At 41.7% G+C, this 15,180-nt stretch overlaps 1 protein-coding gene across 4 annotated transcripts in view; it reads right to left on the bottom strand.

Moving 5' to 3' along the window:
* RYR3 (ryanodine receptor 3) overlaps nt 1-15,180 on the bottom strand; it is a 658,838-nt gene that overhangs the window by 283,822 nt on the left and 359,836 nt on the right. For all 4 annotated transcript variants that reach the window (XM_075844915.1, XM_075844916.1, XM_075844917.1 and 1 more), the window contains 5 exons: nt 12,439-12,712; nt 9,549-9,663; nt 9,311-9,443; nt 8,702-8,805; nt 2,757-2,892 (listed from right to left, as the gene is read on the bottom strand). In XM_075844915.1, coding sequence (XP_075701030.1) covers nt 2,757-2,892; nt 8,702-8,805; nt 9,311-9,443; nt 9,549-9,663; nt 12,439-12,712 — 762 coding nt within the window. The remainder of the gene's footprint in view (nt 1-2,756; nt 2,893-8,701; nt 8,806-9,310; nt 9,444-9,548; nt 9,664-12,438; nt 12,713-15,180) is intronic.

Here is a 15,180-nt window from a genome sequence, read left to right as displayed (position 1 = left end):
CTGGAAGCTCCAATAAGGGATACCAACTGGCTTGAAGATTTTCTAGTTCTTTCCAAACTCCCAAAAGGTTTATTTTCTAATATCTATAAACTAATTCTGACACAATCCGCTCCGCTTGTACCAGGTTATTTAGCCGCCTGGAAAAGGGAACTGGGTGTGCATTTCACGCCGTCAGAAGTTATTAAAGTCCTTTCAAGTTCCCATGGATTTTCTAGATGTATCAAAATACAATATAATTTCTTCAAAACATTGACCAGATGGTACAAGACGCCATACAACTTAAAGAGGCTCTGTCACCAGATTGTAAGTGCCCTATCGCCTACATAATCTGATCGGCGCTGTAATGTAGATAACAGCAGTGGTTTTTATTTTGAAAAATGATAATTTTTTAGCAAGTTATGAGCAATTTTAGATTTATGCTAATTCGTTTCTTAATAGACAACTGGGCGTGTTTTTAATTTTTACCAACTGGGCGTTGTGAAGAGAAGTGTATGACGCTGACCAATCAGTGACCAATCAGCGTCATATACTTCTCATTGTTCCAGCCCAGCGTGATTGTTCAGTGAAAGAAGCTTCCCACTGCACAGCTGCACAGCTTCCCACTGCACAGTTTCAGCCCTCTAAACATAATTTACCCACAATATTAATAACGGCGGCAAAACTGCTAGTTCCACTTAAATGGAGATCTGTAGAACCCCCCACTATGGAACAGTGGATTGATAAGGTAAATCGGATCTCGAGATTAGAGGAATTGGCCAGCTGGGAGACTGGAAGTCATGTCAAGTATATGAACTTGTGGCAGCCTTGGGTTGTTATTTGGAGGAATCATAGACCATCCACTTTGGCTTAATATTACCATATACTCCGGCTTCTGTTACATTGGTTCTCTGGATACATGTTTATTGCTCATGTCTTTCATTGCTTATATCGCTTTTCAGTAGAAACTGGTTCAAAACACAATTTGATGCTTATTGCCAGTATTGTCACTGTATGTTTGTCATTGTATGTCTACCCCTTTATTTTTTATTTTCTACATGATTATTTTTTTTTGTATGATTGTCTACAGTTTATGCGATATGTATTACAAGCTTCATATACTGGAATTGTAACTCCACTTTCTTTGCATATTGCGCAACTGTACCAATGTTTATTTGATGTTGCAATTCTTTTTTCGAATAAAAACAGATTTGATAAAAAAAAAGTAAGTACACAATACATAAAAGAAGTGTAGAGTGTGGTATACAGTCAGGTGGGGAATGCAGTCATGGAAAGTTGTGATTCCACTGGAGGTATTCTTTAACCCTTTGGTGACCAGCCTATTTTAGGCCTTAATGACCAAGCTATTTTTTAAGTTTTTCCATCGTCGCATTCAATAACTTTTTACATTTTTGTGTCGACATAGCTGTATAAGGTCTTTGTGTTGTGAGACAAGTTGTATTTTTTAATAGCACCATTTTGGGGTACATATAATTTATTGATTAACTTTTATTTCAATTTTTTGGGGGAATAGAAAAAAACAGCAATTTTGGCACCCTATTTTTGCAACCTAAATTTACGCCGTTTACCGTGTGGTATAAATAACACAATAACTGTATTCAGCAGGTTGTTACTATTGCAACAATACCAAATTTATATAGATTTTGTATGTTTTACTACTTTTACACAATAAAAACACATTTTTTTCAAAATTATTTGGTTTTGTGTCTCCATATTTGAAGAGCCATAACTTTTTTATTTTTCCGCCGATGCAGTTGTATGAGGGTTTTTTTTTTTTTTTGCAGGACTTGTCGTTTTTATTGGTACCATTTTGGAGTACATGCAACTTTTTGATCACTTTTTATTAAGGCAGGATTCACTGAAAACAGCAATTCTTGCATTGTTTTTTATTTTATTTTTTACGGCGTTCGCCGAGTAGGTTAAATATTTTAATAACTTTATAGTTGGGGTCGTTACGGACGTGGCGATACCAAATATGTGTACCTTTTTTTCCTTATAATAATAATAATAATAATAATAATAATAATAATAATAAATAAAAGCATTTTGTAAGAGGAAAAAGTGGGTTTTTCATTTTGTTTTCCCACTTATTTATTTATTATTACCTTTCTATTAAACTTTTCTTTATTTTTTTACTAGTCCCACTAGGGGACTTTATTATAAAAGCGATGGGATGATCGCATAGTGCACTGCAATACTTCTGTATTGCAGTGTATTAATGCCTGTCCGTGTAAAACATGTGTGGCATGGCCTAGCAAGCAGACCTGGGGGCCCTCCCTCCAAAACCACTCAGATGTGGCTCTTGCTATTGAGCGCCGCATCTGAGGGGTTAAACGAGCAAGATCGATACTGATATCGATGTCGCCCGTTATAGCGCGGCTGCTCCCAGTTCTAAGGTACCGGTGGTAGCTGAGAGCAGGGAGATTTAAAGGCTCCCCGTTCTGTTTATTCTGATGCAGCGCTGTAAAAAGACTACTGCATCAGAATAAAGCCCGTTAGTGGCCGCCGTAAAAACACCTATGGGCGTTTACTTACGTGTTAAACAAATTTTTATTATGGGCCAGATAGTTCTTCTTTTCTTTTTTTCTTCTTGTTTTATATGATTGTTTTTTGTTTTAATTTATTTAGCATTAGGTTTTCTAATTACGGTTTAGTACATGTTGTGTAGAATAATCATAAACTTTTCTGAATAAAATCTCCATTTACCATGCCAATAATAGCGTTCTCTACGAGATAAAAAATCTGACATCTATACTTACAGTTCACAAAGACTGCAAAACGAAGGAATGACAGATAACGCTCGCCTTCTATGGGATTCCATCCAATGTCTGGGTATCCTTTGGCTATTAACATTGGACAACTCTGCAGCCCACAGCCTGCCAAGTATGTCACAACCTGTGGAAAAGCAGACAAGTCTCTAAAGTGTAGTTAAAACAAGTTATAATAGCAGCACTGAAAGGACAAAACTGAATGACAGTAAAGCTCTCTAGTTGTTTTCTTTCCAAAGAACATTCCTCTGTTCACATACCAGGATCAACTCAAGCTGATGACAGGTTTAAAATTGTGAAAGATTCCTAACTTAGTGAAGACTTTAAAGGGAAACATGTTTAGATTTTCGATAGACCTGTCAAAAACCAACCAGCAGAGCACAAGCCTTCAATCTTGACGGCTGCATGTTTCTAAACATATGCTGATTTTGTATGCTGGAGCTGCAGCCAGTCTATAAACATTTATACTTACAAACACTCTTAAAATCTCAGGAAGCCCCTTTAAATATATTTAGATGTAAGGAACTATTTATTTTATATTAAGGGCCTATTTGTAGGATAGGCCATCAATGTAAAAGCGGTGGGGATCTGAACCCCGGGACCCCCACCAATTATTAAAACATAGGGGCTGCAACACTTGATGGAGTGAGTAGCTCCATAATGTGGGAAAAACGCCGGTAAAACCCACAAAGAAAAAATAACAATGGCAGAATTTAAATTTTTGTGAATTCCTCTTAAGATAAATGTATATGAAGCAAATGCTAAATTTTATGTACCAAAAAATATATTAAAATGCTAAAAAAAAAAAACACACACACACTTCGAAACAAACCAAGATCTCACACAGCAACAACATCAAACAGTTATGGCTCTCATAATGCTTTTTATCACTGTTAGTAATGTAAATTTCCCGTTAATTTTCCCTAGAATATGTAGTTGATTTCTCACTGAATCTTTTACCCATTAGGGATATTGTTATTCCCGGTTACCATATAACCATTGATATTTGGTTCATTCAATATATCTGCATGAACTGACTGACGATACAGATGTATCAATAATCAGTTGTCTAGAGCTTTCGCACTTTACATTGACACTTGTTAATTTAAAGTAATTTTAAAAAATTACTGAAATCTACATATCTATTACGTTTCTAACTTATTTGTTATTTTTTGATATTTGTATATTTGTATATTTTGATAGTTCTTTTTTAAGAAGTATATATAAATGTGTACTAGTAGATATTTTCCTTTACAGTATTAATAATACAAGTAGAGATCTATGACTCCACTTGTAAAACCGTAAGCACTGGGTTGTTTCTGTAAACTCTGCAACCCTGATCACCTGCACCAGGTACAGAGTGAGCATTTCCAGTGCTGTTGGAGCACACTTGTCGATTTGGCTACCAAATACCAGCCCTACGTGTTTCTTTACTTTATATATCTGCCGTAAATTTTCAGGGGCCATCAGAATTAATCTATTAGATCTTCTAGCATTCTAGAAGTCTATGGCCCTATTCACACGACAGGGATTCCCGGCCGTGTCACACGGTAGCAGTAGGAACAATAGACCCCAAATGTGTCTATTCACACGGCTGATTTTTTGATGGCCCAATAAACCGGGCCATCAAAAAATGGAGCATGCCCTATTTTCGGCTGTTCTCCTGGCCGCACGGCTCCCATAGAAGTCTATGGGGCCGTGTAAAGCACGGCTGTCACTTGGATGTGATCCGAGTGACGGCCGAGCTTTCTGCCGCTTTTTCGCTCTCTTCTCCTCACATGTATTTCGCACTGTGAGGAGGAGGAGGTTATTTTTTTGCTCCCTGTAGGAGAGGAATCCCCAATCCCTGGCCACAGCGTTGCCGAAGCTGTGGCCAGGGATTCCGCTCCAGGAGAAGTCCCTAGCTTCACTGTCTATATATGGACAGTCACGTCAGGGACTTCTCCTGGCACAGTCCCCTACTCCTGAAACGCAATCCCCGGCGCTGTGGCCGGTGTTTCCGCTCCAGGAGAAGTACCAGACTTCACTGTCCATTTATGGACACAGTGATGTCAGGGACTTCTGAAGCGGAATCCCCGGCGCTGTGGCCGGTGATTCCAATCCAGGAGAAGTCCCTGATTTCACTCTCCATATATGGAAGTCAGACTTCTCCTCTGGAACGGTCCCCTACAGTGGCACTATCTACAGGCAGGTAGGGTGGTGCCATCTATGGGGGGTGTTATGTAAAAAAGGGCTGTGTGGCATTACCTACAGGGGGGGCTGTGTGGCATTACCTACAGGGAACTGTGTGGCACTACCTACAGGGTGGCTGTGTGGCACTACCTACAGGGGGGCTGTGTGGCACTACCTACAAGGGGGCTGTGTGGCAGTACCTACAAGGGGGCTGTGTGGCAGTACCTACAGGGGGGCTGTGTGGCAGTACCTACAGGGGGGCTGTGTGGCAGTACCTACAGGGGGGCTGTGTTGCAGTACCTACAGGGGGGCTGTGTGGCAGTACCTACAGGGGGGCTGTGTGGCAGTACCTACAGGGGGCTGTGTGGCGTTACCTACAAGGGGGCTGCATGGCACTACCTAAAAGGGGGCTGTTAAGTCTGAGATACTTTTCTTTGGGGATCCCCCTTTTCAGACTAATTGGATGGTGACTGTCCCATGCTAGGAGGCTATTCGTTGCCATAGATTTACGGAAGAGGGTTGTTGTCAAGTTACCCCTCTCAGTTTTAGTGATGGTTATGTCTAAAAAGTTAATTGATGTTGCATGTATCTCCGAAGTGAAGAATAGACCCAGTCCATTTATGTTCAAAATACTAACAAATTTGTTGAATTGATCAACAGAGTCGTTCCAGATAATCAAAATGTCATCTATATACCTCGCCCACAAAATTATAGGCGAGGTATATGATGTAAGGCTGTCCGAGAAGACCACCTGGTCCTCCCACCAGCCCAAGTAGAGATTTGCATAACTGGGGGCACAGGGACTGCCCATGGCAGACCCCCTCAGTTGACGAAAGAGTTGTCCCTCAAAAAGAGAGAAATTCAGCATAGTGAGAATTATCTCATTGTGTGCTTTAAATTGCGTGCCCCGTGTTCAAGAAAGCACTGCGCAGCCTCACATCCTTGGTCGTGGGGTATGGAGTTATAAAGAGCCTACGCATCTAAGCTTACCAGATGGAATTTCTATCTCTATCTCTTCTAACATCTTTAAGATGTCAGTGGTGTCCATTATGTATGAAGGGAGAGCCTGGACAAAGTCCCGCAAGCCATTATCTACATAGACGCTGATGTTCTGTGATAGGCTATCTATACCGGACACTATTGGCTGACCTTTGAGGGGCTTCTTGCCTTTGTGTATTTTAGGTACACTGTAAAAGTGGGAATCTGCTGATTTTCTGGACACAAATTTAAATTCGTGTCTACCAATTAATTTGTCTCTCATAGCCTTGCATAAAATGGTTTGAAATTCATCTATATCACCATTTATTGGGTTATTTGCCAATTTTTGGTAGTTATCTCTATCATATAATATGCGTTGGCACATCATTTTATATATCGATATGTCCATGATTACTATGTTCCCCCCCTTGTCGGCAGGTTTTATTATGATTCATTTATCGCCCTCCAACTTGAATAGTGTAGCAATCTCTTGTGATGTAAGGTTGTTATGATACTGGTATAGATATTTATTAGCCCCCAGTTGTTTTATTTCCTTCGTTACCAATTCAACAAACAAATCGATGTTGTGTGTTTCATCCAAGGGCGCAGATTTTGTACTCGTTTTTCTTTAGTTTAGTAAATGGACCCTGGCCTAACACTCCCTCATTTTCTTTCAGGAGGTCCATTAAATTTAGAAAATCAGGGTAGTCTGTCTCTTCTATTCCCAATTCCCTACACTGCTTAAGGTCGTGGCGCTCATAATGAAATTAAGCTAAATCTAGCTGCATCCTGAAGCCTAAATTTAGTCACATTCTTAAGAGGCTAATGCATTTTTTTCCCCACATTTTTTTAAAATGTAACTCGAGCATAAAACCATTTGTACATTTTACAAGCAATATAGTTATATAAGGGAGTTAACACACACACACCCTGTAGATAGTGCCACACCCCCTTGTAGATACTGCCACACATCCCCCAGTATACTGCCACACACCCCTTAGTGGATAGTGCCAAACACCCCGCCTGTAGATAGTGCCACACCCCCTTTATAGATGCTTCTACACTCCCCCCTAGTAGATACTGCCACACACCAAAGTAGATACTGCCACACCCCCTAGTAGATAATGGCACAAACCCCCTAGTAGATAGTGCTGAACACCCTCTGTAGATAGTACCACACCCCCCTTGTAGATACTGCCACACACACCCCCTTGAAGATAGTCCAAACACCCCCCCTGTAGATAGTGCCAAGCACCCCCCTGTAGGTAGTGCCACACACCCCCTTTGTAGATACTGCCACACTCCCCCGTAGTAGATAGTGCAACACCCCCCTTGTAAATAGTGCCAAACACACCCCCTGTAGATAGTGCTACACCTCCTGTAGATAAAGCCACACAGCCCCCCTTGCAGATAGTGCCCCACACACCACCTGTAGATAATGCCACCCCCCCCTGTCGATAGCGCTACACCTTCCCTCCCTGTAGAAAGCACCATTGGGGCTCCCTCTAGGAGAAGAAACCCCAGCCAGAGCATTGCCGATGCTCTGCCCGGGGATTCCTCTCCTGGAGGAGCACCTGACATCACTGTCCATATATGGACAATGACGACCGGAATCATCGGCAACACTCTGGCTGGTGACTCTGTTTCTGCAAGAGCCCCTGACGACGCACACCGCTGACGCCACACACTGTATAGGGGCTCCCTCTCGGAGCGGAATACCCGGCCAGTGCGTCGGCAACTTTCTGGCTAGGGATTCTGGTCCAGAATGAGTGAATGGCAGAGCAGGGAGCGCATAGTTTCCTGCTCTGCCATAATATTCAATTGTATCTGCATCCTGAGGACGCAGATACAATTCAATTTGGCAGTTGCCGGGATAAGTCCGGGACAGTAATTTGCCGGGACTGTCTCGGTAAATTCGGGCAGTCCTGGCAAATTCGTGACTGTTGGCAACTATGCCCCTGCCCCCGCCTTCCTTCGCTTCTAGTTGCGCCCAGGGCACATGCCTCGACTGTCCACCCTAGGAACGCCACTGCTTTCGTTTTTAGACACTTTTAAAGCAACATACAATGTTAGGAAACATATGTTGCTCTAATGAAGGCCTTATTCACACAAATGTATTTCTCGTCCATGTGCTATCCATTTTAGAAACTACACATTCCACATCCGTTTTTATTTCATGGAGCGTGTCAGTTGCAAGAACTTACAACATTACCTATTCTGGTCCGTATTTGCCCATTTAAGACTATGGATGAGTGAAAAAAAACGGACAGCAAATGGACGATATCCATGTACTATTTGTTATTCACGGATTAGTTGCTAAAGAAATGCAGAAAAAAAGAAAAGTGAAACCAGTGCTTACAGAGGAGGAAAACGGATATGAAAAAAAACTAATGACACACGGAAACCACACGGACATTCATATGGATGAAAAAGGTCTAAACTATGACACAATGATATTGTTAGGCTGTATTCACTAATTTTTTTGAGTGGTTTATACTGTTTTTTTGTTATGCACTTAAAAAAAACATTGCCTTATAGACTAGTTGTGGTTGTCTGTCACCTGGGGCCCAGCAAGTGATGAAATATGCAAATGATAATTAGTCCGGACACACATCTGTAAATACATTGAAAAGTGTCCCTGGCCTATAGAAATGAATGGGTTCGCAATTTCATCCGTAATTACCCGATCCATAATTACGGATGAAAACTACGGTTGTGTGCATGGGGCCTAAGCTTCGTGACAGTATAACGGCTCATCAATTCTGCAATCATTCACAAACAATTACCTTCTCCAGATCTGGTTCTTGCAAAGCCAAAGCAAGTTCGTTGTTATCCATCACAGATGCTGCAGCGACATCTAGAGGTGTAGACCCTCTCATAGAGGGAGATGCTGGGAAGAGAGGAATTATTTCTTTAGTCATTCATTCATGTATGCAATATCCATACAGCGTTTTAAAAATAAATAAAATAAATAAATAAGGAAAACAGACTGTCAGAGGTGCAGCAAAGTGCTATGTATTATAATTGAATGTATGTTGCTCACAGAGGACTTAGAGGAATCTATGATGATTTTATTCATTTTTGCATAACCACATTCTAAGTGCCATAACTTTTGGGGCATATATAACTTATTGATTCCTTTTTATTAATTTCATTTTTCGGAGCGGTGGAAAACACCCCAGCAATTCTGCAATTGTTCACCGTGCGGTCTACTTTCACATATATTCAGGGTTTTTTATTTGGAAAAAGGGATTGCTGTAGTAAGACAACCAATCTAAGTTGATAAAGCAGCTCACCCTATGAACGTCAAGAGTCCCATCGTTTCAGACATACAGTACATAGCAAACATGACAAAATAAATGGCACCAAGAATATTCCTTTCTGCATATACATACCTAGACCAACACTACTGTTCTCCAACAAGTAGCCAAGATGCTCAAACATGGCCTTTTGGTTTTGCCGACTAATTCTGCAGAAATAGCAGAGAAACCTGCAGCAACTTGCCACCATCTTGGGGAAAGCAATTTGCTGAAATTAAAAAAAACAAAAAAAACAAAAAAAACTTTTAAATATGTTTTAGCAGATTTTCAGACATCTCAGATGATGTGAAGACACATGGAGCACGTGACCTACCTGAGACTTGTCTCCTCCCAGTACATTCACCATGACTTCCATAACAGTTTCATGCATGCCTAGAACTCGCATTAAGTTTGGATGTTGATAGAAAACTTTGTTGTTCATGATATCACTAAAGGAAATAGAAATGTTCAGAATACGTCACCAGGGCCCTCACATCATTATAATACCAGGGAGTGAATCTTATACAAATAAAGGCATTATAATAACTGCTCAATAAAGAGGTAAAGAAAAAAAATCACAACCTTATTCCTGAATGCAGATATTATTGTTACATTATTCACCCTTGAACACCATTTGTTTTTTTATTCAATTTCAAAAGTTCAAAATGCTGCGCTGATTAATTTAGTAATATATTTTATACTGTAGCTGTCACAGCAAAGCTGTGTTTTTCGGATACAGATCTAAAAATCTCCTGTGTAGACATGAGTTTAAAAGGTAACATGCTGGCTACCTGTACCCACCACTAGAGGGAGCTGAGGAGCTGACTGCATACTGGTATACATTGAAGTAAATAAAAACACAGCATACAGTAAGCTCCTTTTAGTGGCGGCTTCAGGCAGTTAGAATGTTATCCCTTAAGTCTATGTAGAGAATTAGGAGCTCCGTATAAGAGAAAGAGAACTCCAACCTCTATAAAAGTATGTGTATTTTTAATAAACTCTTTATTTAAGAAACAAGAAGTAAAATTACAGAGGTAGAGCGAGGCCCAAGTAATACTCACATAGAAAGACAAGTAACAATTGTTACAAAGAAAAATTGCTGTATTTGTTGTATTCCAAAAAACATAACTTTTACATTTTTTTCCTGGATGAAGCTGTATGAGAACTTATTTTTTGCAGGACGAGTTGTATTTTTTAATGGCAGCATTTTAGGGTAAACATTAAAGATTTTTTTAGCTTTTACACAGTTTTTGGGGAGGGAATACACAAAAAACCATAGCAATTCTGCCACAGTTTTTTGCGTTTATTCCTGCTGTTTACCGTGCAGTAAAAATAACATATTTATTTTATGAGTTGAAGTTTTTATTGGTAACATTTTGAGGAATATATAATTTATTAATTAGCTTTTTTTTTTGGAGGGATGGCAATGCAAAAAAAAATTATTTTCTCCATAGTTTTTTTGTTGTTTTTGTTTTGTTTATGCAGTGCACTGTGTGTTATATTTGTTCTACGAGTCTAAAATTGCAGCGGTACCATTATTTAAAATAAAAATAAATAAATGTTTAAGGGCCGTATTCCGATGCATACGTCTTTTCTTAGCACAATGGTATAAGCCCGGCGCAGGTGCCCGGCTGTCTAATGACCCCTTAGTTGCCATTTGACCCTAAGTGGGTTACAGAAGTAGGAGCTCCCTCTGTGATCGTAGCCCGCCGATGGGTTGCCATGGCAGCCAGAGGCCTAGCAAAGGCCCCCAGCCCTGCCCTGACTATAAATCTAATAGGACAGAGTTCGCAATAAAAATATGTCACTCCTGCATCGATTGAATTAAAATACCACCTTTGGTCACCATGACAACTCTATCTGACCACTACAATAAAGATTCTTGCGATCCACCTTGACATATTCCAATATGACAATATGTGTCTATGCGTCCACCCGCTCCTGAGTAATCCCGAACAATCCTACCATTCTGTGGCCCCTACCAAACGTTTTTAGGTGCAGTTCCTCCCCTTTTGTTTTTTTTTTTAGCTGGCTATAGTGCATCACACCTGAGTATTGATGACATTTGCTTACTTGTGCTCTGGTACACTGTGCATGTTGTGTGCCAATATCTATCCCTGCTGATGAAGCCTAATAACATCGGTTGACCAGATGAACTAGAGAAACAGAGCACCAAATCTTTTCTACTGCTGGTTTCTTTGTAGTATGCAGCATTAATGTGAATTCTGATTTAGATCAAAACAAACAGAGTTGCCATAGGAAGCTTCAAGTAGAGTTGTTGCAGCATTCAGGTCTGTAACTACAATTAGTGACGGAACAACCCAAAAATAAAGCAGGGAAAAACATGTTCATTTCTGTGATGCGCAGCAAAGAGGCTTTTACAGAAATGTGTTGAGTAGTTCCTCTTTGAAATTATCATTATTGGCAGGATAGAAAAAGTGGTAGAGAGAAGACCACTGACAGTCCCTACTATTATGGTGGTATGTTTTTTTTAAAATTGAAAGCAGGGAACATGCAACTTTCCATCACAAAGTAATGCACTGTGTCCCATGATGTGGTGCTTGAATTTTTTGGTCTGAAGAACAAAGGAATGTGTCTGCAAGTCTGTGCTGAACATGTTAGGTCCCTTTACAATTGAATATGATCGTTTGGTGTCCATACAGTTTGCATATTGTCTGCAGCACATCCCATGTTTACACGGAGAGATGTGCTTCTGACAACGTTTTTTTCGATTGCATAAAAGATGCGATCAGCCAACAAACACGTGTCCACTCGTTTGTTGGCTGATCGCTGCCATGTCTACACAGGCCAATGATTTGGAACAAGCGTTCTTGCAACATTCGGTCGATTATCATCCCGTGTAAATAGGCTTCAATGCTGTACGCATAAAAACTAAAATCTAAGACAGTTTTTGGTTGTTAAATAAGGTAAGAAACAATTAAGGCCATGCTCACACTGGCGTCATGGCATCTGTTTAGTACGGAAGCCATGACCCTGCCCCACATCAGTTGTATGACAAATCCGAATGGCAACTGACAAACCCTATTGCCTTATAATGGGGTCCATTTGGTTTCATCGAGGTTTTCGTAGTTTTGAAAGCAAGACTAGGATTGCATACAATTTGTACTGTCATAGTGACAGAATCCACGACAGTGGTTTCTAATGCCTATAGCATGTGAACAGAGCCTTACACAGAGGGATTTTCGTAATTGCAAAATACTTACCCCAATCCATCAATCATGAGCATCTCCTCTTCTTTGCCCATTCTCACGCTCAGCAGTGAGCGTATCTGTCCCAGCGAAGCCAAGAGGTTTATAGTATCTTCCACAGAGGCAGCACTGATTGTATAGGTTTTCCTCATGGCCTGCAACAACTCTCCAATGCTGTCATATTGTCTGCGGAGGAGGCTGAACATTATACGTACAAGCTCAGGATCTTGAATGTGGTCCTCTTGAGCCCACCGCACCATAGTTTGTGAGATGAGCTCTTTAAGTGTGGCTAAAGGGAGGTAAAGAGAAAAGGAACCAAATATTAAAATATTACAGGGCTGGTCATTCAGCTTACCTAAACTCTGGTACAGCACATCTGCCAATCAAGTAAAGTTAATGTAAACCACGTCTGTGTAACTCTTTAAGAATGATCTCAGTAGACGATCCAGTTGCAGTCGAACAGTTACCTTTATTCACTACACAACTGTACAATACTTGAGTTGAATAGCTTCTCTTCAAAGTCGTATAGCAAATGGTATATAGAGTATTATACTGAATCATATATACACATTATACATACGCCAACAGGTCCACCAAGGTCGGATTGCGTCTTAAAGGTCAGTTTTGACGTTCCAATCAAGGTGAGGTTAAAAGCACAACCGCATAGAAAAACATGGCAAATTGCTGTAAAAACACATGCGGTTTTCGATTCTTTTTTTTATGCTATTTTAACCGAACCTCTAGCCCAACATTTGAATGGAACCTAACTGACTGTTGGCTTCTGCCTGTCCAACAGTGCCTCTATGGGTCAGAAGAAGGCTGTCCCATACCACAGCTTTCCCCACCAACACACAATTTGCAGGTTTGCCCCAGTGACTTATGCCACTTCTCTTCACTAATTAAACTGACCAACCAAAGATTTGAGCGTGAAGTGTACATGTAGCACGTACACATACACATACACTAGCTCACTTGTCACTACTTAAACGTTTCAGTCCTCTCACTAGGCCTAAAGGCAGCTAATCTCTAAGTACTGTAGGTGCTGGTTACTTGTGTTCTCCCGGGACGGACACTTTCGCAACCAAGATGGACCGAGCTACAGCTCTCTCACTGCTCATGACTTCTCTTCCAGTGACAAATACAAGCCTATAGGGCAGGACCTCTCAGAGACTCTGTAACTTCCGGTCATTCCCACAACTCGACAGTCTCATGGCGACTCCTCTGGGCAACTCGGCACCACTCAAAACTGGCTTCCCATCGCTACAACTCTACAGCCCACCATCAGTCTCACAGTGGCTAGATTTAGGGCCTAACTGCATATACCACAGGAACAGGCCTCCCTGGCACCTCATGAGGTCTAACCGCATTCTCCTCTAATGATGCTACACTCTCCCCTTAAATCTGCTCTCAGCCACTTACCCCTCCTAACCAGCTTCCTTACACATAGCTCAGCGCCACCATGCTCACCACCACCACCAAGAGCCAAGAGTCTGGCACTGCTTGGGGCCGCATTAACTACCTCTTGCAGTGATGGCAGCATCTGGTGTGCAACGGCCCGCCACTCCCGCAGGAAAAAGGGTTAACAAGGTGAAGGTAAACATGACATCAACATATAGATCACGGTACACTATATCACAATATGTAAACAGTAAATATTAAACAGCGACAAATACACAATTTCATGTCAGGGCAGTGATGTCCAGTACTTTCAGAAAGCTGGGTTACAACTCCTGTGGGTGCTGTAATGGTGTCTATATTAATCGTAACCCAGCTTTCCCATATACATAACTATTACAAGGTTAGCATTCAATAAGTTAAAAGAAGAGAACAATTCAAGGATTTAATTACTTGTGTTTGATTCAGGGAAAATGCACTTTATAGTCCAATAGTATTTAGGTGCAATAGTTCTGCAGTAATATTGTATACAGCAGAAGTTTTCAAGGCCCAGTATGTCTACCTCAGGGGGTACGTGTTAGGGATCTGCCAGGTACTACGTCTAGGTATACTCCTGGGATTAATCAATCCACACCTGAGGCCAGACCTGTTAGACTGACACCGTCTCCCACCAACCAGGGTGGCAGGCTCAGGAGTGGGAGAGCCTATCGCGGCCTGGTCAGTCGGAGTTAGCTCCGCCCCCTGTCCTTTATTACCTGCCGTGTTCTCTTCCTCAGTGCTTGTAATTCTTCTGGATTCCTGGCCCCACTGCTGCTTGCTCCAGCCTGCTTCTGCCATGCTTCTGCCTTGCTGCAGTTCCGCTTAACCTGCTTCGCTTTGCCCCTAGCTTGCTTCCTTCTCCGTGCTCACGTTGGTATACTCCACTTCATCCTGGTCCTGACTACTCATTCACCGCTCCGTTTCCTCGCGGCGTTCCGTGGGCTACTGCCCCTTCCCTTGCGTGTTCCCTGTTTGTTCTCCCGTGCACTTAGACAGCGTAGGGACCGCCGCCCAGTTGTACCCCGTCGCCTAGGGCGGGTCGTTGCAAGTAGGCAGGGACAGGGCGGTGGGTAGATTAGGGCTCACTTTCCCTTCACCTCCTTCCTGCCAGTACATAATTACAAGCCTATACCTAGTCTACCATTTCTCCTACGCTGACGCTATCATGGACCCCCTTGAGACCCTGACCCAGCAGATGCAGGGCCTCTCCCTACAGGTCAAGGCCCTGGCCCAGAGGGTCAACCAGGGTGACGCTGCCTTAGTAGTACCCCTCACCTCACCTCTAGAACCCGACCTCAAGTTACCTGACCGGTTCTCAGGGGA

Source organism: Rhinoderma darwinii, chromosome 12 (assembly GCF_050947455.1).
Source record: "Rhinoderma darwinii isolate aRhiDar2 chromosome 12, aRhiDar2.hap1, whole genome shotgun sequence".
NCBI classification, from domain to species: domain Eukaryota; kingdom Metazoa; phylum Chordata; class Amphibia; order Anura; family Rhinodermatidae; genus Rhinoderma; species Rhinoderma darwinii.
This window is presented reverse-complemented; position numbering and strand designations above follow the sequence as displayed.